Genomic DNA, 27467 nt, shown 5'->3' on the forward strand with positions numbered 1-27467 from the left:
CTATGTTCTGCTTTGTCAGTTAAAATAGTGCAAACGCTCAACACAAAAAAAAAAAACAAAACAGAAACTTCAACCAAATGGACTCCAAACCTTAAGACTAATAAAAACATTAATAATAATAATTCAGTCCTTTTAAAGCAATTAGGTGTCCCTTCAGGATCAATTGAATCAGTATCAATTGAATCAGGATCAGTATAATGGAATACTATCTTTCTGAACATGTTTAAAAAAAAAAAAAAAACGCCAAACAAACCCCAAAACTCAACCAAAAAGCTTCTCTTCTACCAGTAAAGACACTTGATTAATTGTTTTGTGGAAGAAAAAATAAAGAAAAGACTTGTAGAAACCAGGTCAGATCCGGTGGGACTGCGTTCTTGCTGTCTGTAAATCAAGAATTTCTACATATTTTATTTCAAATTTATCTTGTTTAAACTAAGTCTTCATGTTTAGAATAGATTTTTCATTCCATGTGAAAGCAACATGCTGGACACCTGGCTACATTTTCACTGAAAAACAAAACTACACTGTTCAGACTGGGCTCATATACAGCTCCTGCTGGCACGACACCGACATTCACCAATAAGAGAATTTTTTAAATGCTCAATTATGAAAATGCTTGAGCTCCAAGAACTTCCGATACTGCACTGACGAAGTTATGCATGTTTCAAAGGAAAAAAAAAAAGCAAACCATCTCCAGTAATCAACTTGTATTTCTCCTTTTATTTAAATAAATTCAAAAATATACTTCTAGCCAATATTTACATATTCAATCCAATTACTCTTCAAATCCTCCTGGTTAATAAAGAATAGATTCTTACAATAGTTATCAGAAGCTCTTAAAAGGAAGCATTGTACTTGTGGGAAAGAGGTTAAGTGTCTGCTGCACATTTAACCAGCATTCCTGAATTCACAAGAGAACACTGTTCCTATAATACGGTATTCCTCCATCTCCCCCTGAAGGCAGGAGCATTTTCAGAGCATGAACTGCATTCCAGGTATTGAAACCACCTAGCTCTGGGTAAAAGGACATTTTAGAAATACGGCAAATTGGATCACCGATTTGAGAAAGTGAAGACAGGTTTTATAACAAAAGTTTCATTCAAGTCACAGCATCATTTTTCAGTTTTCTGAAAACATACTAGCACTGGAAAAAACCCCATTTCTGTCCAAGGTAGTATCCAAACAGATGGCTTTTGCAGGTAAATTCACTTTGTTTCTTTAAAGTCACACATAACTAATGCTAATGTGCTATACTATTATGTAACTAATATGCTTTAAATTCAAACCTTTTGTCTGTCCTTCCAAATACTGCTAGTCTTTCTGTGCTTCATTTCTCAATCAATGTCGTGTCTTTTGAATTAAGAGAGTCTTTTAGTCTGTTGCTCCCTTCTTAGGGCCAAGACGATCCACATTTTCCGGTAAATACACTCCCATGCTCTGTAAAATGTTGGAGGTGGGTCCTGCCAGTCCAGACTGAGCGCTATAGGATTCAAGCAGGTTAGCTACTAGGTTCATATCCACGTCAACTGGTGTCAGCTCAGCATCTTCAGCTCCAGAATCAGGCCCAGCATTCTGAGACGCGGCTGCATCAACAGAACTTGCCTACAGTAAGTATAAACAGAAAGTTTTATCAAATTGTATAAATGGGTTTAAAAAAAAAAAAAAAAAAAGACAAACCACAAGAGAAAAGAAACAAGGAAACAGGTCTGCAGCCAGCAAAGTTCAGTATGTTCCACGCTGTCTTGACAGACAGGAATTTAGTCACCAAACGCTCATGCCAGTTAAAAATCATCACTTTCCATTACACAAATTAAGTTCCAAGAGAAGGACAGAGAGGGTTACTGAGTCCTGGCTCACTTTCCTCTGGGAGTAATCTACTACAGGAACTCAAGAACTCAAGCTGCAGCTGCTTGCCTTACTACTAAACCAGGGTAAAACAGGGAAATGAAACTAAGCCTTGGAAACGATGTGCAAGTTAAAGCTCAGCTAAGATTTTTTTTTTTTTTTAGAAAAAGACACCATAGTGCGACTGCAGCACATTTGGCTTGCACGTGGGATTATTTATTTTTTTAATAATTAGTTAGCACATGATCAGAAGACAGAAGTTTTTGATCACATCACTCAGAATGACCATTTTTAGCATATTTCCTCTCTCCTACTAAAGCTCTCAAAACTATTATACTACAAACTAGAACTCAAGGCGTACTTACCCCTTTCTTTTGGGTGGTGAAACTTTTACCAACATTGGTACGTGCCAGTTCACGGTCCATCTCATTCATATATGACTTGAGACTGCCTATAAGCTCATTAGGCGATACGTTCTCGTCTTGCCTTTCATTTTCAGCATCTAAGCCTTCGTAATCCTCATCTGAGAAGTCAAACTCCTGCTCTTCATCCAGATCATCAGAATCCAGCTCTTCTGAGTCTGCCCCTATGTATTATTTTGTGTTAGTACAGAGAGCAAAGACATCAACGCAGCACCCACGGGTGGTCAGAAAACCCAGGGAAGCCAAATCACCATGAGATATTCTGGCAAAAGAAACAAAGAAGCAATCTCACCTAAAATTCTGTCTAATGCTTTTGTAAAAGAATCTACATCAAAGGTAACGTGGGATTCATCAGATGACCTGAAATATAAAGATATTTTTAAATAAATAAAGCTGTTATGCTTGCATAAGCCTGACACAGGCATAAGTTATATGGCATATCGATTTCTCTCAAGTTAAGATTAAAGCTGGGACATTTGAACTGATGGTTTTGGAAGCGCTTAGAAGTCTGAGGCCTGTATGAATTAGAAATGAGACAGCAAGTAGAACTCCTAGCATGAAGGAGGAAGAAAATCAACAATTTTAATTGTCTGTCATGGTCAAACAAAAATTGTACCAAAGGAAACCAAAATACGCGTGCCTGAATCCTTCTGGTACAAAGCGGTGGTGTTAGACCTTAGACAAAGATTGTAAAAGCTGAGAATCTCTGAAGTCTCCTGCCTAGAAGGAACACTAACGGTTTCATTCTGGTCTCTCATAAGGCTCAGTGGTTTGCCTTTTTTTGTAGGTTTGGGTTTTTTCTTGTTGTTGTTGTTGTTTTTTAAATAACTGAAAAAACCCTACGTTTTAACTCAGCCATTGACTCTAATACTGATTAGAAAGGATCAAACAGTTAAGAGCATAAATTGAGTATGCTTGATGCAGCTCATACAGCATTATTTATTTTCTCAGTATCAAAGCTATGAAAAATAGCCTGGACAATATGCTACTACCTAACTCTTTGGTTTTTAAAATGAAAGGCCTGTCCACACAACATTCACACATACGCTTTCTTAACAATGAATCCAATGGCATTCTGCTGTTGTCTAAATAGTTACGTTTCTTCAGCTAGCACTTTTCTTCCACTGCTGGGAACAATGAGAGGGATCCACAGTGATTCTTTTCTCTGCTTCACTATGTGCTCCAGTAGTGCAAAACCAGGCCCAGTATGTTCAAAATACTAATCTACAGGAAATCCAAATACAGCTGTACCAGAAAAATCAACAATCTTAAATCACATAGATAGGTTCCCTCAACTTAAGTTTAATTCTTATTTCTGCACAGCCTCATCAGAAGTATCTTAGAAGTCTGGATAGTTAGTCCTTCATGGTAGAAAAGTTTTAGCACAAATGACCTTGAGAGCTACGTTTTAATAACAGTGTCAAGAACTACGGTAACAAACAACAGTAAGCCTTTAACTTCAGTTAAATTTTTTTTTTTTAAACCCACAGAACCCACTTACTAATATGTGGTTGTTTCAGGCCTCTGCTTTCAAACTTTCAAACTTTGATTCTCTGCATTACAGAATCAACCAAAGGGCTGCCACAAAATGAAAACACATTCTACACCAGACACCGAACTTAAAAATACTCCTACCACGGCATTTCTGCTCCTTCATGCGTTGAGACTTTGGATACAAAAGCCTTCATACTTTCAGCAACTGCTTCCAAGTCATATTTCTGCTCTTCGTCATTTGAGGAAGGAACAGACTCATTTCTTGCCTCCTTCAGCATCTGATCTAGATCATCTGGTGTAATCTCCAGCCAACTGTCATCTGAAAGAATATAGGACATACTTGTTGCTCTGCACAAGCCTGTTAGAGCCCAGGTCCCCATCCAGACAGTTCAGAGTACCGCTAGCATTTTGGAGCTTACTTCTGTACTATTAAATCTTCATGCTGATACTGGATAAGACAGAGTATAATGCAGTCAGAGGCTGAGAGTTCAGTTTTTGTTTTACTACTCTAAAACTCTACCTTATATGCAGCTTCAAGCTAGTAGATACTGTTTTAGTCACAAATAATCCTTCTGCCACTAAATTAAGGAAGAAAAGGCTTAAACTATAAAGGGAGAGCCAATCCAACCCTCAACTATGATCATTAACACCAAATGTTGGATTTGTGTGCTACTGCATCATCCAGAAACAGAGACCTGTACTGCACACTGGCAACAATTCAATTTCTGTCAAATAAGTGAAAAAAACATGTTCATATAAAGTTTATGCTGATCTTACATTGGCCATCACAGTAGACCAGATAGTAATTAACTTTGTTTCGTCAGTATCGGAATTGGTTTATTACCATAAAACGCTTAAATACTTTCTGTCTGGCAGTGAGTTGACACAAAGTACTTGATCTCGTGCAAGTGTGCATGGTGTTGCTGATCCAGTGGTACCGAACCAGAAACGCGACAGCACATCTTGCCAATTCACAGCCTCAAGCTGTGTGTCTTCTACAGATGAACTGACTGCCTCACTCTTAAACAACAGCCCGTGAATAAGACCTCTAGCAATCACAGGATAGGAGACAAAATAAGTAGACAGAGAGGCTGCTACAGTGCTGTGAACGTTCACCCTCTCCCTCCACAAATATCAATCATCTGTGATAGGCTGAGTTCACCCCTCCATCCTGCTCACCATCCTCTGGAGGAAGACAAGCTGCTTCTCTCTCAAGTTCCTTCAAATCAATGGTTGTTGTCTGTAGCAAATCCAAGATTTCATCACCTGGGCTCACTTCAACAGAGCTAGAAGAAAAAAATGTCAATTTACTGAAATGGTATTAGCATTACAATGCCAACGGCATCACACGTGCTACATGCACGTTTTCACTCAAATTCCTTATTATTCCTTCTCTGCAAACACATCCAAAAGATAAGTGAATTTTGGGGAAGTACCAAAATACTACACAGTTAGTATTAGCCAAAACAAGACACAGTCAATTACTGTAATTCCTTGTTTATGGTTCTGAAGCCCATTTCTCATGTTTCCTTTATTCTTTACATTTATTTTGCTTGGTAAACATTAGGATTGCTAGATCCCAAACACAGCACAGACTGGAACTTCAACCAACTAACAGTCAGGATATTATGAGCTGGCAAACCGTCAGATATTTTTGTAATGATTTATTTTTTGGATTTGATCTTTCAGAGAAATCTACAGCCAGCTGCCTGTCTTGAGTAAAGGAGACAGATTACTCCATATTTATTATTCACTGGAACTGCTTCTCAATGAAACTTTTAAACACTTTCTATAGCCAACCAACCAAATGATGCTTTTCAGTCACCTCATAACCCACTTGGAATAGCTCAGCATTTGACAAAACCAAGATAAATAGTTACTCAAGCAATAACTTCTACTAGTAGAGAGTATTCCAGAGGAATTAATACCAATATGTCCTGGCCACAGAACGTGTGTACAATGGAGAAAAGGGCTCACGTTTTTTGTAACAAGTGTTAAAAAAGCTTAGTTGAAATGTGATTACTCAGGAATTTCAAGTAGCTCTTACCTTTCTTGCTTGGCAATAGACTGCTCAAAGTAATCTTCCGCCATGTGCAACAGTTCTGAGTATTTAGCAGATCCTTCCATTTCTCCCTATTTAATGCAAGTCACAAATATGAATCCAAGCAATTCTCCCTCCCATTCCTTTTCATAGTCAGGCTTCACAACGATGACGATTTGTCACACAGAAATTTAGTTGACTTGCAGTACATACTTGGAACAGAACATAGAAAAAGGGCATAAGGTGCTTTCACAGTCAAGTACAAATTAAATACTTATGCTGCAATACCATACGGTGTACACTAAAAACAATCAAAGGCAAGAGCACAACTGTCACAACAGGGTGGATTTACCACACCCAGGTTACAACTGTACAGGAGCTGTGAATAAATCTGGTGTTTGGGAACTACCCACAGAAATGGCATTGCAGTACTGTAAGAATATTCCCCTTTTCCTACATTAAGCTAAGCATTTTGACAGAGTTGTCCAATTTTATAATCTTCCAACAAGTAGTCAATTTACATCAAATTTAAAAACTTTAAGTAAGTAGCCAAATATCTTAAAAAAAAAAAAAAAAATCAACAACCAAAAAACAAGACCCATAAAACTCACACAAACAAATAATACACTTACATGGGCCCAAATGGATCCACGGGTGTTATAGACCTTTAAGAGTATTTAATTCTAGAGGCATGTAAATTAAATATAAACCGCTGAAAACAGTTGTACTGACACACAACCATATTTTGGTTTCCTTTATTCAAGTGTATTTCCTCTTTCTTCAGATGAATGAATTCATCCCCAAATCCTGCTTTTTCCTTTTTAATTTCCAAAATCAATTAATTTCAAAGGAGAATGAACTGCACATGCCTTCTTTAAAGCCATTCATTCATTTTCCATAGACAAGAAGCATTAACTTTCTTGCTCTGCTATAACTACTTAGTTCAAGAGCTAAACCATGTTTTTCCCGGAATGTTTAAGACACACACACAACTTCACCTTGAAATAATTTTTCTCCTTCAGGCTTCTGAGGAATCTGTCCCACAGGGGACCGCTTAACGCTTTTCCCTTGGAATCAGGAGATGCTTTACTGCATTTGGAGCACAAAATTTCAAAGCCGTGAGCCTGTGTAAGACATGCAACAAGAGGTTCTCAAGCGCACCTTTAAACAACCACAAAAAGAATTATTATCGGGCTCCTGATGCTGCCATTTGAGAAGCAGGTGCCAAACCCAATTATATGTCAAGTATCTTGCTTTAAAGTTGGAATCTGCTTTTCTACAGCAATAATGCATCATTTTGACTTTGCAAAGTTTGTCTGCGTGGGCAAGTCATTGCAAAGCAACCTAGGAGCCAGATCTACAGTGCACAAGCTACTCCTCACATAAGCATGAAGACTTTACCTGTGCTTAGAATCTATGCTGAACTGCAAACTTGCCAGGCCTACGCATTTTGTGGATGCAAACTGCCTGCTCTGAGGCACAAGTTTCCAGAGAGGAAATTCCAAAAGAGAAAACTCAGATTCTACATTTCTTCTTGCAGCAAAGTCCCAGGGCACACTGTGCCCAGCATCCTTTCTGCCCTTCAAACAGCCAAATCCTCCCTGTCCCTGTCTCAGATGTCACCTACGATCAAGGTAACTGCGACCTGTAGGCATTCTAGGTTCTGGATTGCTCTGTGCAGCAAAGATGCATCGTAAGAAGCTCTACATGCCTTGGGCCAAACTGGATGTGCAGGACAGGGTCATGGACTCTGGTGCCTGAGGCACGGAATTTACGAAGAGCTCTAAACTGAAATGCAAATTTAGTCCACAGAAATGTGTCCATGCACAAAAGCCATAAACAGCAACTCAGAACATGACAGGATGTGCTGCTTCTGACAGAGGCTAAAATAGATCTGATATATCCTGAGACAGAAACTGTTTTCCATATTGCTTAAGGGAAAAATTAACTGGGTTTGATACCAGTTCAGCTATGGTAACAGAAACATGTAAATCCTGGTTGGGAGAGTTTAGAAGGGTGGAAGTACAACAATGCCCTGTTTCACAAAAGAAAACTCCCACGATGCTGTCCTTCAAGAAAAATGGTAACTGTGAATTTGCTCACGTTTTTCTGTACAAACAGACAACTTTCAAGCAAAGTGTCATTTCTCAAACATCCATAAACAAGCAAACTAAACAGACTAAGTACAAAATGCATGAAAAATAATTACCAGCTTCATGCCTAGTTCATAAGCTTTGTATTGAGGGTCAGATGGGAGGGGCAGCGTGTACCCACTGCGTCTGTCTGGAACAAACTTCTGCTGCACCAGTTGTGCGTATAAACACTTTGTGAAAGTAACCTGAAAAAGCCAGAACAAAAGAAAAACACTCACTGCAGTGTGACACTGTTGTGTACAAGCATCAACTTGCCACCAGACTTCTCTACATTTTGTTTTAAAGCATCCATATTATACAAAATACTTGAGACTGTATTCAAAATACATCTTAGATACATCCGCCTAAGATACGTGGCTTTTCAGATCATACAACGTATATTCCAAATTGACATCTGTAAATAAACATGAACTTCATTCAGTCCAAATACATTTTTACAATCCTCAGTATTCATGCCAACAAGGTATATTTTGGAAAAAAAGTAAGGGCTCTTTTCAATTAACGAAACCAAAGCTGAGGTTTCAAAAACAGCCTAGAAGGCTAAAATTTGACTCTGATGCTTATTTTCAGGAGTCTAGGGGTATAACTCTGCAATGCAAACACATCAGATACAACACTGCTTGGACAATGCTCATAAAACACTTCATAAAATAGCTTTCACAGGGCTCTGTAAGCACAGCTGAGAAAGTGCAAAGCCTGGGAATGAGCAGCTAGGGGTAGGTAGGAGCAACTCTTTATGTTGGACGGCAGCGCTGTCAAACTGCTCTGATCACAAAACTAGATCTATTTACACAGCAAGCATTTCAGGAAGGAACTATTAGCAGTAACTCCTGATTTCTGAAACACTTAGCTCATTATTAGCCATTTTAAAGTCTAGCCATGTCAATCTGAAGGCAGAAAAGCTGTTAAGAATTAAATCCACATATTTATATCACTTGACCACAGAACCTCTGCCAGTTATAGAACCTAATTAAGCGACAAGTAGCATCAGAAGGATCACTTACAACAGTCATCACACGCTCATCTGGGGGGAAGGTTTTAAAAGAGCGACATGCTCGTAAGTCTACTGGATCTCGTAGGTAAAAGGCCTGGACTGCTGGAGCCACCAACGAAGGGCGCTGCCTCAGCACTGCCACGATGCCTGCCGGAAGGTAGCAGTGGGCTCGGTGAAACGAGGCTTGAATCTTCTCAGGATACCTGTATCGTACAATAGCAACATCGTGTATAGGTGTGTTCCAAGCGCAAATTGCTCCTTGTTAATTATTATTCCCATTTTCACTTTCATAGCAATTTTGTCACATCTAACATGAAAATGACTGAATACAGGAAAGTACCCCAGACAGCCCAGAATCAAAACTTAACTGTTGCAGAAGACCAAGATAAAACGCCTACGCACCCACTGATACGTTTATACACTACTGTTCGAACGGGTTCTGCAGCCAGGAACTCCTCCGAGCGGGTGGATAACAGCGTTAACGCCTGCGAGATTGTCAGACTGTCAGCAGATAGCTCGCATTCCTGCTCGTCGGCCTCTGACGGTGGAATGATGTGCAGTTCTCCGTTGTAAAAGAACACCTGGCAGACAGTAACATTCCCGTCAGACAGGATAAGAACAGTCACACGCTAAGCAATGGAAAATTTAATTTTATACACAAATGCATTTGTTTAAACACAGCGAATACTGAAGTACACATAGAGAAATAATACGGGAAACAGGATAATTTTTTTAAATGGGAGATCAGGTAAATACAGATTATGATACAATCAGTAAATAAACAACTTATTTTAACTGCAACAAGTAATACCAAAAGTTTCTCTTCAACTAGAGATTTACTTCAGGAGAATGAGACAGCATAATCTAACTGCTGGAGAACAGGACAGGGACTACAAAGCATTATTTCAGGTGCTATACATGACCTTTGTTGTTCCTTATCCTAAGAAAGGAACTGAATTTAACATTACCAACTCCCTCACTCCACCTGTTCCCTCAAATGGAAGGTCTGAGGGCAGCAATCCCTTATGCCTGAGCACTTGAGAATATGATAGTAAAAAAATCCAAGTGGCTACAGCAGAGCTAGAAAGCTCAGGGGGATCCAAGAGCGCTCCTGCGGAGAGCAATACGGTGTGTTTGTACTACACTGCCAAACACAGTCCATAGTTCCCACATTATCCAAGCTCTCCCTGCACTCCAGTAACCCAGGAAATTGAAAGCTGCCCAACCTTAGTGATTGTGCAGATCAATCAATAGCATGGCAGCTTCACTGCCTTCACACTCGCCACCATGAGTAGCAAGTTTTAAAAAGTTCAGTCAGCTCTGCATTATGGAACTACTCTTAAAGAAAGATTTATGTGCAAGAGTCTGTCCTGGTTCTGGCTATGACAGAGTAAACATTCAACTGAGCTGGGAGTAGAACTGGAGCTGGTCGCCCCTATGGCTGGGGACACAGCTGGGATAGTTAACTAATTAGCTAACAGCTGGGGTTAATTTACCCAAATTAGCCCAAGGGCTGTTCCATCCCATCTGATATCATGCTCAGGGTATCAGTGAGGACAGTGCTGAGGGGAGCCTCCTGCTATGTGGGAAGACACTGGGTGTGGACATCTGTTTTAAGCATTGTACTCTATTTGTTTTCTATTGCTGTTTTGTTTTCTTCTGTTATCACTCTTAAATTTATTTTTTGTTTCATCTCAACCCAGGTATTTTTGCTGCCTTTTATTTACCAATTCTCCCTTCTGTCCCACTGTGGGGAGGGGAGTAAGAAAGAGGCTGCATAGTCTGGTCCTGACCAGGGCTAAACTATGACAGTTAATTTGGCACCTAACATGGGGCTCGAGGAATTTGAGATAAGGATGGATATTAACTGGATGGAAGCAGTAATGGGCAAAACAGATATAAAAGAGCAAAATGATTATGGGGAATTTATGTTCCAATTGTGGTGAAGGGAAAAGTGGTGAATTGTTTGTAAACTGTCCACCTGCTGTTGGTGTTGTGAGGATATTATTTTGATTTTGTTGTGGGGAATTATTTTTTTTTCAGTAATTATAATTCTTGAATACATAATTTGCAGAGGCGAGGGGGGTGGAATGTTCTGGTTTTGTTTAGTGAGGGGGCTGTGGTGGCAGCTTCTGTAGGAAACTGCTGGAAGTCGCTCCCTGTTGTTCAGTGGACTTGGCCAGGCCTAGGGCGGACCTGCTGCTGGCCAAGGCCGAGCCAATTGGTAGCAGAATGTCCCGTGATAACGTATTTAAGAAGGGGAAAAATAATTTTTTAAAAAAGGAAGAAGTGAGGAAGCAGAAGCAGGGGCAGAGAGGGGCAGGCAGGAGCCTTGTGGGCCTAGCAGGCCTCACCCTCTGGCCTCCTGCCGGGGTCCAACTGGGCCCAACTCGGCCTGACTGCAAGAAGCAGAGAGGAGATGAAATGTGAAGAGATCCTGAGAGGTGTCTGCCTGCCTGTTGTGAAGAATTGTTCTAGCTGAACAACACAGACTCACAGCTGTGGTCTCTGTATTAATGTTTTGCCATTAGTATAAGAATGTTCTCTTTCTTCCTTCCATCAACAAACCCATTCTAGAAGAACCACTGGATATCTCTAACAATTTCCAGCTATCCCTACAGCAGTTTCTCAGGATGCACTCGCTCTGTGAGAGCACACAGAGCGGAATCAAGTATCAGAGGTTTCCAGTGGTTAAGTCTCTCACTTAACATCCAGAGTAAGCATAAATAAGCTCATTAAAACCAGAATGAAAACACTGGGCTGAAAAAAAAAAACCCATGCTGTTAATGAAAACAAGTCTTGAGCCCTGCCCAGGAGTTTCTTCACTAGGAAGGGACAGACAGCACTCTGCATTTTCAGTGGCACTCAGACCACCCGGCTAGATAGAGGTGCAAGAGAACTTCAACTGTTAAGTGAAATACCACTTGCCAAATGGTACAGAAGTTTCACTCACCCTGTTATCACTGTTCTCAGGATTCAGCCACTTTGGGAGAAAGTCAGCTGCTTCTATCAAGAGGAACTCCCCGTCGTTGTCATCGATCCTAATCAAGGAAAAAAAAAAAAAAATCAGTTTCTTACCAGGGAAAGTGTTGCACAGCACAATAACAGACGCTTCTAAATCCATGTCTGCGGGTTTTTAAAATATAATATTGAAAAATATTACCACGGCCTTCGCCAGCCCCTGTCAGGAACGGCGCTGCCCATCAGCACCCCCGCCCCGACCGCCGTTACCTGGCCGCCAGCCCCGGGAACTCCCTGGTGATCTCTCGGACGAGGTAAACGATGAACCACTCGTCCTCCACGTTATCCCCGAACAGCGTGGTGCCGCCGATGTGCGCCGGGGTCTCGCCTGGCCGGGGACGGAGAGAGGAGAGGCCGTCTCAGCGCCCCGCCGAGCTCCCCCGCTTCCCGCCCGCCGGGCTCCCCTCCCGCCCCGCAGCGCCGTTCCCCGTGCTCACCCCTCGGCGGCCGGTAGCGTAGGCGGAATGGCTGCTGCTGCCAAATGTAGGCGGCCAGGAGCGGCGCGAACCGCACCACGATGGCTTCGGCGCAACCCCGCAGCACCGCCTCGCTTCCCGCCCCGGCCCTGGCCGCGAAGAAACGGTAGCTCACGGCGTCCTCCGCCGGCGCGGCCCGCCCGATGCCCTCCATGGCGCCGAAGCGGGGCCGAGCCTGGGCAGCGGCGCTCCGCCTTCCCGGAGGTGGGGCGTCGTCATGGCGGCGGCAGCGGCGGGCCGGTGGCGGGCGGCGGCGGCGGAGCTGAGCTGAGGATGATCTCGCGATACGCGCGGAAGCCGGTACCCCCCGGCGCTCTGGAGACGTGAGTGGCCCCCGCCGTCCCGGTTCCCGCCGTCCCGGTCAGGCCCCCGCGCTCGGGCCTGCCCTTCCCCGCCTCAGCCCGAAAAGCGGGCCCGCTGCGTGTCCCCGGGCCGGGCCGGGTTTGACGCGGAGCTGCGCGGGGCGGTGGCCTGGGGCCAGGCTGGGGCCGGCGGTGTGGCCTCAGGAGGTGGCCGCGGTGCCGTGTTGGCACCCATCCCGGGCACCGGTGTGCTGGTCGCTTGGAAAATACAGCTGTGAGCGAACGGGATTAAACCCCTCTTCTTTTTTTTTTTTTTTTTTTCTGACCCAAGAGGCAACCGACGTTTAGGTGCTTTTTGAGGTGGGGTGACACATTTAAACAAGTGCATAGGTTTTGGGAGTTAGCTACTGTGCTGCAATCTTGCTTATTTGTAATTATGTCTTTTTCTGAACAGCAGAGCTGTAGACCAGGTCACAACAACATTTTAAGTTTAAAGGAAGACACTGATTTCCAGGCAAAGACCTTTACCTCCGTGTTTGGCCTAGAGCTAGTTTTGGTGCCTTAATTCTAAAGCTTTGGTAACAAGAATTAGCATTCTAGTAACAAATGAGCCGTGGTATGCGAATTAGTGCATTCCTTGAAAAGCAGAAAAAAAACCCTGTAAAGCCTGGGAACTCTGTAGGTGTTTATTCTTATAAGTAATATCAGATTCCACTTCTTGGTTTAGACAAGGGCTTCCAAAGCATGCCTTGCGGCACCATCCACTGCCAGAACCACGAGCTGAAGTGTGCCCGGCTGCGCCCACGGCTGAAAACTACGGAGAGAGCTCAAGGTACTTTCCGTACTGTAAAATGAATCTTTTTTTGGAGATAAAGACAAAATCAGGTACCTTTGTGTTGAGTCACCTTTACAGATGTAATACGGTTGGCAGGCTTAGGCTTTACCCCAGGTCTGTATCAATGCAGAACATGTCCTTCCTATTTTGGAAGTAATAAAAAATGTGTAGCTGTGTTCTTTTCCTAGCTCGTAGATAGCGCCAAGTCATTTAATTTTACGGCAGAAACAAGAGGAGAAAAGATAAAAATAATTCTTGAGTGGTGTAGAACCGGGACTAGAAATAGACTGCAGCTTAACTGAGATGATTTTGGGAAAATCTGTGTTTTGCTTGAGCTCTAGACCTCCTCTTGACCCTAGAGGTACTATGTCGTTGAGATTATTCAGAGTTACACTTACTACAATTACTTGTGTACTATGGCTTCTGCTTCAATGCCTCTGAAGGAAATATTTACCTTATGAAAACTCTTAGCAGTGCTAAGACCTCTTCTGATCTATCTATCTATGGGTTTTTTTGGTACAGAAAGAAAAGCTTACTTGCCCACTTTGTCATTGCGTATTGCTGGGGCTTCTTTCTTCCTCTTTTTCCCCAACATGTGCATTTCAGGGAGTGTGAAATCTGGAAGGAATCAGATCACCCTTCTGTTACTCCAGCCGGTGATGGGAATCCATGGTCTGCTAGTCCAAGTTACGCCAACACTTCCACTGAAGACAGCTCCGTCTTCTCTTGGGGCTATGATGTGAGTAGAACGTAATAATCCAAACCGAATGTAGCACAGTGAGTAGAAAGACATTTGAAATACCACTGCAAATACATTTCCGGATAAAAAGGAGGGTTGGATCTGTCAATAAATCACCATAGTGGTTACTGAAATAATGTCTTTTTTACCTCTTCCCCATTTTGGCTTTCTTTCAGATATAAACATATTAGGCTCTCATTATTCAGTTAATATTCTGCATTTCCATCTAAAACTTTGGAAATGCAAATAATTTAATGCATAAGTGCATCTATACAGCATAATAAATGCTGTTATTGTGGAATCCCAAATATGAGTTACTGTCTTTCTATGCAAAAGAAATAGAACTGTTTAAATCAGTTCCACTAAGCTTTAAACAAATAGTTTATAAAAAAAATAAATTAAAAAGCCCCCTCCAAATGCTATTCACTAGGTATTTACTGGATAACTTTCCTTTCTAGGAATTTGATAAAGCTGCCACACAACAGGTTCAGCAAATGTTCAGACAAATTGATGAGCTTCTCTATGAGCAGAAAGAAAATGTGCAGGTTGAGGCACTGCGGGAAGAATGCCAGCAGTGGACAGCCAACTTTCCTCATCTCAGGTATTTTATTAACGGACTAATCACAGAGCGATAAAGGGGTAGGGATGGAAACAGCTGCTTTTGAAACGTTACGAGCAGGGTGGTTGTATGCAATTATATAGCAGATAGAAAGAAAAAGTCCACTCTGGTAGTCTGCCTGCCATAATAAACATTCTGCTTTCTCACATTTGGTTCCTTGACAGAGCATTTGCAACTATTTGCAACTGACTTGGCCTTAACATGCCAAAACCCTCTTAGAAAAGATGCGCGATATAGCTTTTAGGTGCTTAAAGTAATAGAAAAATCCTCATACCCTAGCTCAGCAGTCCTTGAGGCTATCCAGAAACTTAACTTTTGGATTTTCATCACATGTCCTTGAACAGCTTTGTCCATATTCAAAAGTCTTACAATGAGCAGAGCCTAAAAAAAAAAAAAAAAGCAAAATTTTCTTAATGTATTTACCTCATCTGTACTAGGGAGAACAACTGACACCACATGTAACTATCACCAAGAAAACCGCACAGCTTTTCTATCGAAGTTTTAGGATTTGCTGCTGTGTGTGTAATAATCTTACTTTCAACATTTTTCTGATTCATTTATCCTTTGCTTTTGCCATGGCAGGGTTGTGGGGAAGCAGATAGTGATCCCCACAGATGAAGGGTATGGATGGTATTCAAGTTCAGCTTCTGGCAGTTTAGCTTCCTCAGATGTAAGTTCACCACGAGAAAAAGATTCTAACGAGTAAGTACCAGCGGTTAACCCAGACCGTACCAAGGTGGGAAGGTAATTTTGCTCTCAGTGGACTTCAAAAATACAAAGAACTACATTAGTACTACTTTAATGTTTTAGAATGTTTTTTTAATTAGCCTTGATTTTTTTTTTTTCTGAAGTTGCAAGTTCCTTAGCAAGAATTAAAATATTTTTAAATATTTTTACTGTAATGCATCATGTGTTGGCCTCCCTACTGCTTGGCCTTAACTACCGTGTTGTCTGTCAGCTCACCAAACGTTGCTGTTTGAAGTGGAATAACAATGTATTTTCATTTTTGCTTTCTGAAAACTGTCACCTGTTCAGATTTAGTGTTCTTGGCAAGAAGGTACCTCTTTCTGTTACTCCCCTTCGCAAAAAGGCTGACCGGTCCAAGTCACCGACATTGTGTTCTCCAGAGAGCGAAGAAGGTGAAGATGGAATAATCGTCTCTGAAGGCGTGATGGAGGAATATTTAGCATTTGACCGCAGAGATGTGTAGGTATTGAATACTAAGATAGCAGCTAGTACCAGTGTCCTGGAATTCCTGCCGTTAAGATATATCTGTTTGGTTTTGATGTCAGTTGATAGAGTATTTGATGAATTTATTTTTTTATACTTTTCCTCTGCAGAACTTTCGAAAGCTCGAGGTTGCTAGGGCACTGGGAATTCTCCCAGTCCACTTCCTAGAACAATGTATTTTGCTAAATTATTTTTCTGAATTTTTTGTAATTTTTCATACCAGCCGTTTTTGTGCCTGTACTTCATTCCATCATAACTAAGAGCCTCCTATGTACTGACATATTTTCCTAAAACTTGTTTAAATGCCATTTCTTTTTTATACTAAGTCAAATTCATTGTTTGTTGTTACGCACTAGCAGGGTGCTGCTTTGCTTGTGTACTAGCATTTTGGATGGAATTGTACCTTTCCAGATTTTCAGTGGTAGTTTAAGAATTAGAGTGGATTCGATGCTTGCCAAGAAATAATTACCACTATTTTTGTCGTAAGAAGAAAGGATTAAGGGTGGCGTAAAGAGGATTCTTTTTGCCCCTTTACTTTATTCAACCCAACAATATGAACATATGGCCTGGGTAAGGACTCTGGATGGTACTGTCAGTTGCTAACTACTTAATTGGTTTTAATAAAAAAGCCACTTAGCTGCGTGGGCCAGGAGAATCAAGTTGGTAGGTGCCTTGCTTTGGGCAGGCCAGAGATACTGCTGCAGCAAACAGTATTGCTCTCTGTAAAATAACAGTAGAAGTATTGTAGCTTGTTCAAGTGATACCTCCTTATTTTTTACGGTTTTTAGCTTTTTGATGTTAAGTACTAATTCAGGGAGCAGATATGAAAGCCACAGTAAATGTGCTTGCATCAGTAGTATTTTCTGTCCTCTATAACGTTTCTTTGGGCAGATGAACATAGACTTTTTTTGAGCAGACGTCTTCCAGGTCTCACACTTCAGAATACCTCTTACAGAGTGTGCAGCAAAGGCCACTTGCTGGTGTGAATGATGGTTTTTCTCCCTTCTCAGTGATTATGTCTAATTGTCTAAAACTGAATTAATCCTGTGCCCTGAACACCTCCTGGCTGTTAGAGCAGCAGGCTGAGAGTGGAGGAGTAACGTTGCTCTCCCTTGTCTTCAGAATCCTGTAGTGATGTTAGATATGGAGCCTAGCAATGTGATGAACAAATATCACTGCAACTATTACTGTACGGAAGCTTACTTCTTTCAGTATTGAACTGTTACTTGATATTGCTGTCTATCAAACTATCGGCTCTCAGAAAATAATATTGTGTGATAAATACCAAACTTGTTCTAAAGTAATGTCTTCAAGCAATTCGGCTAGGTGCCTCGATCTATTTCAGTTTGAGAAAACAGAACAGAAATGCAGCGCTACCTCATGTTTTAATCCTATTAAATAAATGTAAGCAAATACAGGAAACAGAGAAAATGCGTTTATTGAACAGGTAATACTTACATTTTTACAGGGAGGAGGAGATGCACGAGAGGAGAATGGGATTGTCCTCTGGTAGACGGAAACTAGGGTTTCCTCCTATCTCTCCGTATTCCTGCATGAAGGATTCCGTGCTGACCTTTGTGTTTGATGATGTGTGGAGTGAAGTCATCAGCTGCATGGAGGAATTAATCTGCAGGCACTGGGAAGGCTCAGCCTCCGGTAAGGATCACAGTTAAACTGAAGATTGAAAAGGGGATTTTAGTAACTTAATTTTGCAAGGATGCAATGTGAGAGAGATGTGCTTGGGAATAATCTCTGCAGGGGGAAAAAAGGGTTATTTTGCTAACAGTGTGAGACATGCCTTCAAAAGATTTAATAGAGCTTAGCATTTAAGAAGACTGTCTTTAAAAAAATTGGATTCATGGCAGTCCACAACTAGCAATGCCAACAGTCTGTATTTACAGGAATTCTCTGTTGCTTTGCATAGATGATGAGAAAAATATTATAACAGTGGAAAAAATCAGAGCAGATGCTGGAAGCCCTTCGCAGTTCCATCCTCTGCCGGCGTTGTTACCTCGTGTGCCACAAACTAAAATGCCCTCGGTGACATCAAATCTGGTAAGTATTTTTAGCCAGCTGGTTTGTGTAGGGACAAATCAATAAAGCGCTCCCTAAGCAAGCAGATTCGAGTACGTCAGGGGACTGTTAAGACACGTAACTAGTTTGGATTTTGTACGAATGCTGACTATCCTTTTTAACATTTAAGCTCTGTTGTAAGTTTTAATTCCTACTTTTCTCTTTAAAACTTATTTTATATATGTATTGGACAACCGTGTGGTGACTGTTCATTAGTGATGTAGTTCTTTCTACACTTCAGTAATGTTTTAACTAAATTGTGAGACTGAGGATTGTGTGTGTGAGATCCTATTCTCGCTAGCTTGTCTATAGCTCTCTCTCATCAGGCAATAGAGGACAAACCTCAGTGCAGTTGTAAACCAGTTTTTTTTTCCTCAGACACTGCATTTGACTGTATAATCTGCTTTAGATGATCTGCTCCTAGAGTGGTGAGCACCAAAGTGTTACTTGTTTGTTCTATTTAATTCAAGTCTTTCCTTCTTATTTCTTTTTATTTATCTCTCCTTTATTTCTACCCCGCCTCTTCCTCATGTTCCCCTTCCTGTATGTGTAGTGCCAAAAAACCAGAAGTGGCCGCAAAAGCAAAAAGAGGAGAAAACCACCTCAAGTACGTATGCTGGAGATTAAAGCTGTGGTGTTTTCTATTTGGTGTTGTTAGAGTGGGTGGAATTTGATGTTTTCCCAGATCAGTCTGTATTCCAGGAAAGGAGTTTGCAGTTCTGTTTTTGACATAAAATGTCAACATAGACTGAAAATCAGTTTTGTAAAGCTTCTGATTACAGCCACTGGTGGAAGATCCTGCTGTCCAAATGGAAAGCTCAATTGCAAGATACCAAGTATGACCTAGCACAGTAGGATACATTTTCTAAGCGCTACCACTTGCAAGAAAAATGGAATGCTAAGATGCCTATCTTAGATGGGGAAATAATATAACTGAGTATATGTCTGGATGTCATGGAAGAAATCAATTTCTTTCCTCCAAAATTATTTACAAGGATGAAAATCTGTAAACATATGCGTATGTGTCTGCCAAACACTAACTTAGTTATTTTTTAAACTTCCAGGTAAATCTCTCTCAAGGGTCAAGTAGTAGCTCTCAGTGTAATCTAAATGGCTTGATGGTGATACATGGGATCCAGTTACAGCAAAGGAATCTGCCTGTAGTGGAGAAAACACTGTAAGAACTATAGATCAGCTGTTGTGAAGTACAGCACTCTCATGGTGAGAGTGATTCAACTCAAAACACTGTGAGATTGCTTTCTCCAGTGTAGAAAGTTATTTTCCGGCTTGGTTTTAGTTGTCCTCTGTGAAACAGTATACTTCTAGTACAGGTTCAGTAAAAAAAAAAATAAAGTTATTTTCTTTTTTCTTTTCCATCCTCTATTATTTTCTAATTTGGCTGTAAATTATTTTATACAGTTATGTAAAAATATGAAAACACATAATCTCTATCCACACTTAGTATTATTAATGTCACATGTAGATGAGCACTTTGGTAACAGGGTAGTTATTAGTCATGTTGACCGGATCTCTCTTGGTTCTGCAATTCTTTTGTTAGGGACCTGGATGACAAACGGCCAGGCTCCAGTTCCATCCTCTCTACCAGAATGTGGCCAAACCGTGCTCCAGAGCTCAGCACATCGTCCCTGTCACGTTCCACAAGAAGGCGAAACCCACCACCACGCACCCTGCAGCCCATCACCATAACCCACTCTCGTACTGAGACCCCAAGGTCTGTGGACGATGTCTTCAGGGGAACTCGATTGTACGTTTCAAAACCAATTTCTCACGGCAAGTCACCCTATTTAGAGAACACAGCTTATACAAAAAAACATTCAGTTGAACAGAAAGAACATTAATTATTGGATTAAAAAGATTAACTGCCCACGAAGCACCACCTGCTAAAGTTGATGTTTACTGAGCTAGAAGCTGCAAGTCCATGAATTGCATGCATATTTAGGTAGTTTTACACACAAACTGTAGACCTCAGTACAAGCTAAGCAAATAGCACCATTTCTTTCTTGACATCAGCTTTCTTTTTTATAGCCTGTTTTCAAGATGAACTTCAAAGTCTACAGTTTTTGGAGGTCAAAGCGCCTGTTGCTATCCTAGCGCAGATGAGGCTATAAAGAAGGTGCTCATCTTAGATAGGTTATGACTGATGAAAGGACTCTTAGGAGCTCACTGAGCCCACAATCACATCTAGAATATCTTATTTTTGTTTGGCATAATGATCTGACTGAATGTCGTCATTTACAGGGACTGCAGGGTATTAGGAAACAATGCGGGGTTCAATTTACTCTGTATTCTACCTGTTGTAAATTGACATAGTTGCCTTGTAGTTTTGCAGTTTACCTTTAAACTCATCCAGCCTGTTACTTTTTGTCATGTGCTCTTGAGAGACTTGTTGCTGGTCCCTTCACAACTTATGTTTCTACTTGCAATATTTTATGCTTCTGTTCCTTTTCCACAGGCTTTGATCAATTTAACAATTGTTAACATCTCTCCTTTATTACCGTATATGTTTAAATATATGTAGAGAGCACTAGGAAAAGTATTTTTTAAAATGCTGATTATAGTATGAAGCTTTTCCAATGTATTCTTACAGAACATTCTTCCTCCAGTCAACTCCAGAGCTAAGGCCTCTGGATAATTTCTAGCACTTTTCAAACGTCTAGTAATATACAGACGCCTTTCATGTGAAAAGGCTGTATCTAGAAAATAGAATACTTACCCTCTTACATTCCTCTCTGACTAATGCTTAATTCATTTTGTATTTTGTGCAATTAGATTGGTTCAGCTCTCTTTAGAAAGCTTCTAAAAGCATCTTGCACCTGTTCCTTCAAATACTCAAAGAAAACGTGGAGCAGGTAGAAGCCTTGTTTTATCCCCCGATGTTTGATTTGACACTTTTAATAAGTGAGAGAGCTACAGTACGCAATCACATTATGTAGCTTTTTTACTGGCTCTACTTAAAATATGGCCCACTGCTGTTCAATTGCAAGGCTGAAGTTAGCAGTACTTCATCCAAAAGGTTCTGAACAAAGAGCAGAAAATGATGCCGTGTCTGGGAACGGCCAGACGAGATTCTACCGCTGTATGGTAACTGCCCATGAAGACACCTTTATGTATACACACCTTTACTCTGCAGTACCAGCTGCACAGCACACTCCTTCAAAAGGGATGAGGTGCATTTGAACCACGCGTGAGCTTTTAGTGCCTCAGCAGAAATCCTGGTAATGGATCTACATCATTCTCAAAGCCACTTTTTGCCTATATGTTTAATATTATTCTGCAAACTAGAAGTTGTTCTTAATAGATGAAAAAGGTTTCTGCCAGACTTCACCAGCTGCGGAACTCCTTTTTTAAATCTAGTGTGCAATAGTCAGCCCCAACACCAGCACCGTGGAGCAAAATTTTGTAATTGTTGCTCTTTGTTTGGCACTCTGTAGACAATGTTAAAACTAACGGACAATATTGTATGTTTACACAATGCCAAACATATAAACTGTATGTTTTTTTCTGTTCTTACTGGTACATTTCAGCCTGACTGCACACGAGCAGCTGACCTCACCCTCTCCACTGCCTCTAAGCCGAAATAATCTCCTACCGCCTATTACTACCACCAGCGTGGCAGAGCACGTGAGCACTGCAGGATCCCAGAGGCAAACGGTACAATCATTTAATTTTACTATTAGATAGCCTAAAATTGTAATCACTGCTGACCAAATGAACAAACCCAGAAGTTCCTGTTTGTTTCTTATCTTGTAAACAGATGCACAAAAAATGCTGCATCAATTTCAAGCAGCAGCATCAAGCATCACCCGTAGCTGAATGTTTTCATTCCAGTTAACGCCAGAATTTTTCTTCTCCCCATAACTACGTGTAGAATGATTGACTTGGAGAATTAGCTTTAATTCCTAGGCTATTTATTTCAAATGTACTGCTGTGATAAGAAAAAGTCATAACTGTGTTATTTTTCAATGCAGAAGTCTCGAAGGAACTCAAGTCGAGCTCACAGTGTGACAACACAGGAAGATACTCACCAGCAGCTACAGGAGCGGCTTTTCTTACCTGATCATTTCTCCAGGCCTAACACAACCAACACGTTCTTGGTAAAGCCTGGTGAATTATCCTTAGTTACTCAACGGGGTGCTTTGACAATTAACATAGTAAACATTACTTGAGAACCAAGTGCCGTAGGTGATGAGTGCCAGGGAATTCATCAGGTTTGCCACTCAATTAGATACTCCCAGGTTAGCAGAAACATCATTATTAGACACTTCCAAACAAACAGGGCAAGTCGCTTGTTGACGGACAGCGATCTCGCTGTACTCCTCACAGCCTCCCTATAAGCAGCTGGTGGTACTACACTTTTCTTGCGGAATCCAAGTTTGAGATGCGTGCGGAAAAAGCTAAGCGTTACTGTAGATGTAACGTTCAGTCTATCATCTGCGCTGGTAATCTAGCATCTGCTGTGAAGGCTTAAGAAGAACTGTGGGGTAGGAGAGGATGCTTTAAAGTTTTGCATAGACATTAAGAAGCCGTTCCTGCAGCTGCATTCGGAAATGCAAGGGTAGGGTAGTCTTCACTGGCTCCGTGCACAAGTTTGCTATGCTGTTAGTGCCTAGTCTGTTTAAATATCAAATGCTCTTGGTTTAATTATTGAAACACTTAATGTACTGATATCCTGTCCTATCTAATGAAGTATTTTTATCGAAGTTTTAATTTAAACAGTCGATTTTAAATAGCTGCTGGTTTGTTTTCTCTGTATTAATTTCAACATCCTTGACTTAGCAATTATGAGTGTACAGACTTTCTAAAATCTAGTCTGAAACAGAACAGTTCCCAGAATGCCTTAAACTGGCTCAGCAATCATTCTAAGTAAGTGTGTTATAAAAGCATATCTTCTACTCCTGAAGTTGATTGAACCCTCCTTAAACTTAAAAAAGCTCTACTCAGACATTTACCACATCTTACGAATTAGGAAATACATACGTTTAAGTAGTTTGTAGCTTTATTATAATTCTGATGTTTAATTTTTTTTCATGCAAACAAATATTTTGCACTGTCTTTTCAGCCAGATCCACAGCACCGCCGTTCTTGCACTGTTACTGATTATAGTAATCAATCTTGGATGCGCAGAGGATCAACAGGTTCAGGTATGCTCATCAGTCATTGAATTGAATTTAGTAAGATCAAGCAAGAGGCAGGCTTGTGGGGCAGGGATGTAATTACATTGAGGAGGTTTTTCAAAGTTCTATTCCATGTTTTTAAATCTTCCATTACACAAGTTTTATACTTGCATATAGAGTACATTTGGGTGTGGATTTTTGTTACCACTTAGTATATTAAATCATTTAAGGAAGCTTAATATAATCAGCACCAGTGCCTCTTATGTCAAAGTTAAGAGCAGGAGTTGCCAATTTAAACAGAACTAGCAACAACTACTTTCTGTCCAAGGATTTTTCTTCTGCTCAGCTATACAACTGAAAAACTGCATTATGTCCAAAAGAAACTTACTTGCACTGTATCTGGAAGAGATTGTACTAGAATTGCACTGGATCCACTCAAAGTATATGTTAAAGCCAGTAACTGTACCAGAACAATTCACACACATACTCTGAAATCAGAGTGTGCTTTTCTGTTTATTTGTAACAATTGGATGAACTTTATGGAGTTTCGTGGCATAACCTAAAATTAATCTCATCTAAAATTACTTATTTTTAATTGATCAAAGTATCAAGGCAGCAGGAAAGCATTTTTATCTTGAATGTGATGCACACTCTGCTGTTTCCCTTCCTTCACTGCGAAGTTGTCTCCTTACATTGTTTATGGTTAACACAGTTCATGTATGCTTGAGAATAGCTACAGTCACAACCAGGGCTGTGGTTTTTAATAGCAGAAAGCTACAAGACTAAGTTGCATGTGTGAACACAAGCGTACGGTACACCAATTAACCTTACTTAATTCAACTTGACCTTCAGAGAGTTAGGTTTTTCACCTCATGGCACACACAGGGGCTAGTCTAGCCAGTTGAAAGGGAGTTTGTTCAGCGATTATGGTAGAGCAAAAATTAACTTTTGTAGCCTGGAAGAGTTTTTCTGAATGCTGTCTTTATAACTCACCTGAGTTCACCCTGAGCACTCCCTGTAACTTTTGGTTGATGCTAAGTATCGCCTCCACCTGGAGAGGGAGGCACAGAGCAGGGCATCAGATGCACTTCGGAAAACCAGGCCTGTCAAGACAAGTTACACTGGATTCCTTCCACGGCAGTGTTTTGGGATTCCTTATGGAGTTGTCACAACTTCCCACATAGAGATATACTAACAAGACAGGACTGATGCTGCAGAAGTTAAATGAAGCTACAAAGGTGAAGGTAGCAAGTAGGTGGGTGATTATCAGAGGACAGGAGGGGTCTTTTAGCTTGTCTAATAGCGGAGTGGCCAACTACCACGAATATAAATTGTGCAAGAGGCAACCTGAGTTTAACAAAGGCACTAAACTGAACTTGTTTTTAAACAAGGAGTGGTTCTTACTAAAAGTAAAACAAATATCTGCTGCTCCCCTCAAAAAAAAAGCCTCCCAGTATCTTTAAATGCAAGATGAGTTGACCAAAAAGAAAATTAAAAAAAAAAAAACCAAGTAGCAGCAGCAGAACTTCGTAAACTTGAATACTTTATGAGAGATCAAGGGATACAGTGGTTCCCTGCAGTGCAGCAACTATGAAAGCACAAACTCTGCCCCTTTTGGCAGCCCAGTCACTTCTCGCAAACTTGCATAAGTTATACATAATGCAGTTGATAATGACGTATTAGAATAAAAAGCCAAAAAAAAAAAAAAGGCATTTTAGTTTTAAGCTGAAGGAGGTGCATTTGGTACTTAGTTTTAATACCTTCCAGAAGTCTTAAAGTTGTACATGATCTCTGTTTATTAGGTGTTCAGCTGCATGGTTCTGTGAAAGCCCACAGGCGGAGTGGATCAGTCACAAAAATCAAAGCAAACAGGGGTTCTGACATGCCATGAAGAAGTATCCATCCGTCCATCTCCAGAGAGTCATGAACCACTTCTCATGCTCAGCTATGTCAACATCGTTTACAGAGTTTTCACACACCCTTCCTTATCAATAGTTATTTTTATATAAATCTAAGATGCAGCTGCCAAAGATTAGAAGGGGTATACTTACACATTCCATTTTCTACCAGTAGAAGAAGTTATACTCCAGTGGAAGGGTGAATATACTCCAGTGGGCAGTAAAGCCCAGCTCCTAGAAAATCTAGCACACACTCTCAGTCATTGCTGTTTTCCCATTACTGGCTTGTTACTGGTTCGTGTTGTTAAGGGCAGGTACTGCGGAACCTGCTGATTTTTCCGTTAACTCTACAAAAGATGCATCACGCCTTCCCTAACAGTAGTAATTTACATTTTAAAAGTTCTATTTATGTGTTTAAAGCAATATTATACTATAAACAGCAAGCACTCCACATGATACTGCTTCTACAACTTAGAGAAGTTATGAATCCTGTAGTAATTGCAGCAGATATTAACACAGTTGTGTAAAAATAAGATGAACAGAACTGACAGCTTTAAGGGTAGCACACCACTGACTCTTCCTGTGTTACATACTTTTACCTCTTCCTCAGTGACTGAAGAAGGTCTAAGAGGCAAAAAGGAGTCTCTTACTGCAAGGAAAGTACATTGTCTTCCTGGGGAGATACCTTATGGTAATTTCACAGAAGAGGTCACTCTCCCTTTCTAAAAATACCTGCAATTATACAAGATTTCTGCACTCTGCCATGAAGCTCCACAACCCACGGATGCAATCTAGCTTTTAGTAGATGTGTTCTGCACTGTGTGACAGACACACTAGAGATATTAGCTGTAGTTGCCCTTGTGGCTCCAAATAAGACAGAAACATGAAATAGAAGCTTCTCAAAATAAATGATTAGTTGAAGGTCTTCCTACCAAGCAGTAAGCGCCAGACTACAAGTGTAAGGACAAGGCAAGGATAACCACTTGCTGTATTTTAAGAGTTAGGACGCCGCATGAAAACAGTTGTTCCTTTATAACCCAAATAAAGAGCACTTTTCTCTAAATTTCCTTCACAGTATTTTCCAAAATACAATTTGTAATGGAAGAAACCTTGTCAGTATTCTTTATGAAGTGGCTCCCCTATTTCCCCACTCTGCAATTTAGCAGATAATAGATAGAACAGAACAGATAATGTTTTTTTTAATCAGCATTGAAGTTCTTGAGTCCAGTTGATGCAAGCATGCTCTAATCAAGAAGAAGGGAAAAAGAAAGCAAAGCAGAACTGTGCAAATGTAACTGGATTAACTTTGAATTTCTAGAGGGCACGGGGAAAGCTCTGGGCTCAATCTAAATCTCTTAAGTTCGCAGAGCGATAAAATGATACTGAAGAGAGGCCTCTATGCACTGAATCCTTTCAAAATATGATTTCTCTTAACTTAGGATTAGTGGAACATCATACAGTGTGTCCTTTAGTTTTCTCAAGGTAACTGGAGATAAACATCCTGTTTGTATCTGTGCCGTTCCTCAGGGACAAAGTTAGTTTTCTGTAGCCCTCCTTCACAAGAGTTACAAAAAAAAAAACAACCAAAAAAAAAAAAAACAACCACACACATAAACTTGAATAGACTTCTAGTAACATAATTAATATTTTATAGCCTTGAGGAATCGGTGTGTTAAAAAAGCAAAAGCAGTCTCATCCTAGGGTAAATTTTGGCTTCTGTACAAATGGTTGACACGAGAGAGTTCTCCTGGGCTGTTAGACAGCTATTTTGTACAGTAAAAGTAAGGTTCAATTCATGTGTTACCCAGCATCCAGATATGCTGTACTCTCTCAGAATCAGGATAATTTTTGAAAGCGGCCACGTATAAAGGAACGAAGTTACCATCTACCTCTCGCTTCCCCCCAGGAAGCTCTATTAGTCAGTTCCTGAATGCTATCACTGAAGCAGTGAGGACCTTCAACTCAAAACTAAGAGTTCACCTTGTGGCTCATAAGCCTTTGAAAAATGACTGAAAAAATACAGCCAGCCTCATTCCTTTGAGCTACAGAATAAGTTGAAAACTGGTTACCCTTCAAATTCATACCCTTGCACACTACACTGAAGTAAAAACCTTCAGAGTATTTGCACATCTTACACAAGTCATTCACTTAAAGTTTATTACCTCACCTCAGCCTGCTAAGTCACATACA

At 40.7% G+C, this 27467-nt stretch overlaps 2 protein-coding genes across 4 annotated transcripts; one reads left to right on the forward strand and one right to left on the reverse strand.

Annotated features, from left to right (window-relative positions):
• Window positions 1-700: 700 nt before the first annotated feature.
• Window positions 701-12608, reverse strand: ECD (ecdysoneless cell cycle regulator). The gene is made up of 13 exons (XM_086752065.1): window positions 12408-12608; window positions 12181-12298; window positions 11903-11990; window positions 9352-9530; window positions 8960-9152; window positions 8012-8140; window positions 6801-6926; window positions 5809-5894; window positions 4941-5047; window positions 3903-4080; window positions 2560-2627; window positions 2211-2431; window positions 701-1602 (listed from the first exon to the last, which is right to left on the reverse strand). The coding sequence occupies exons 1-13, from the start codon at window positions 12598-12600 to the stop codon at window positions 1372-1374; spliced, it is 1917 nt and encodes a 638-aa protein (XP_086608191.1). The 5' UTR covers window positions 12601-12608; the 3' UTR covers window positions 701-1371.
• A 46-nt stretch (window positions 12609-12654) lies between these two features.
• On the forward strand, window positions 12655-26436 carry FAM149B1 (family with sequence similarity 149 member B1). 3 transcript variants are annotated; one of them, XM_086752069.1, is made up of 15 exons: window positions 12655-12769; window positions 13476-13580; window positions 14190-14322; window positions 14781-14923; window positions 15524-15643; window positions 15977-16147; window positions 17640-17827; window positions 18096-18226; window positions 18798-18851; window positions 19309-19421; window positions 19803-20009; window positions 21790-21916; window positions 22234-22359; window positions 23325-23406; window positions 25182-26436. In XM_086752069.1, exons 1-15 carry the CDS (start codon window positions 12720-12722, stop codon window positions 25268-25270), a joined length of 1839 nt encoding a protein of 612 aa, XP_086608195.1. In that variant the 5' UTR covers window positions 12655-12719; the 3' UTR covers window positions 25271-26436. The 3 variants fall into 3 exon arrangements, with proteins under 3 accessions (XP_086608195.1, XP_086608193.1, XP_086608194.1); XM_086752067.1 differs by having other exon boundaries at window positions 12673-12769; window positions 19803-19976; XM_086752068.1 differs by lacking the exon at window positions 18798-18851 and having other exon boundaries at window positions 12673-12769.
• Window positions 26437-27467: the final 1031 nt, after the last annotated feature.

This window comes from Chlamydotis macqueenii, chromosome 7 (genome assembly GCF_036417535.1).
Source record: "Chlamydotis macqueenii isolate bChlMac1 chromosome 7, bChlMac1.mat, whole genome shotgun sequence".
Lineage (NCBI taxonomy): Eukaryota > Metazoa > Chordata > Aves > Otidiformes > Otididae > Chlamydotis > Chlamydotis macqueenii.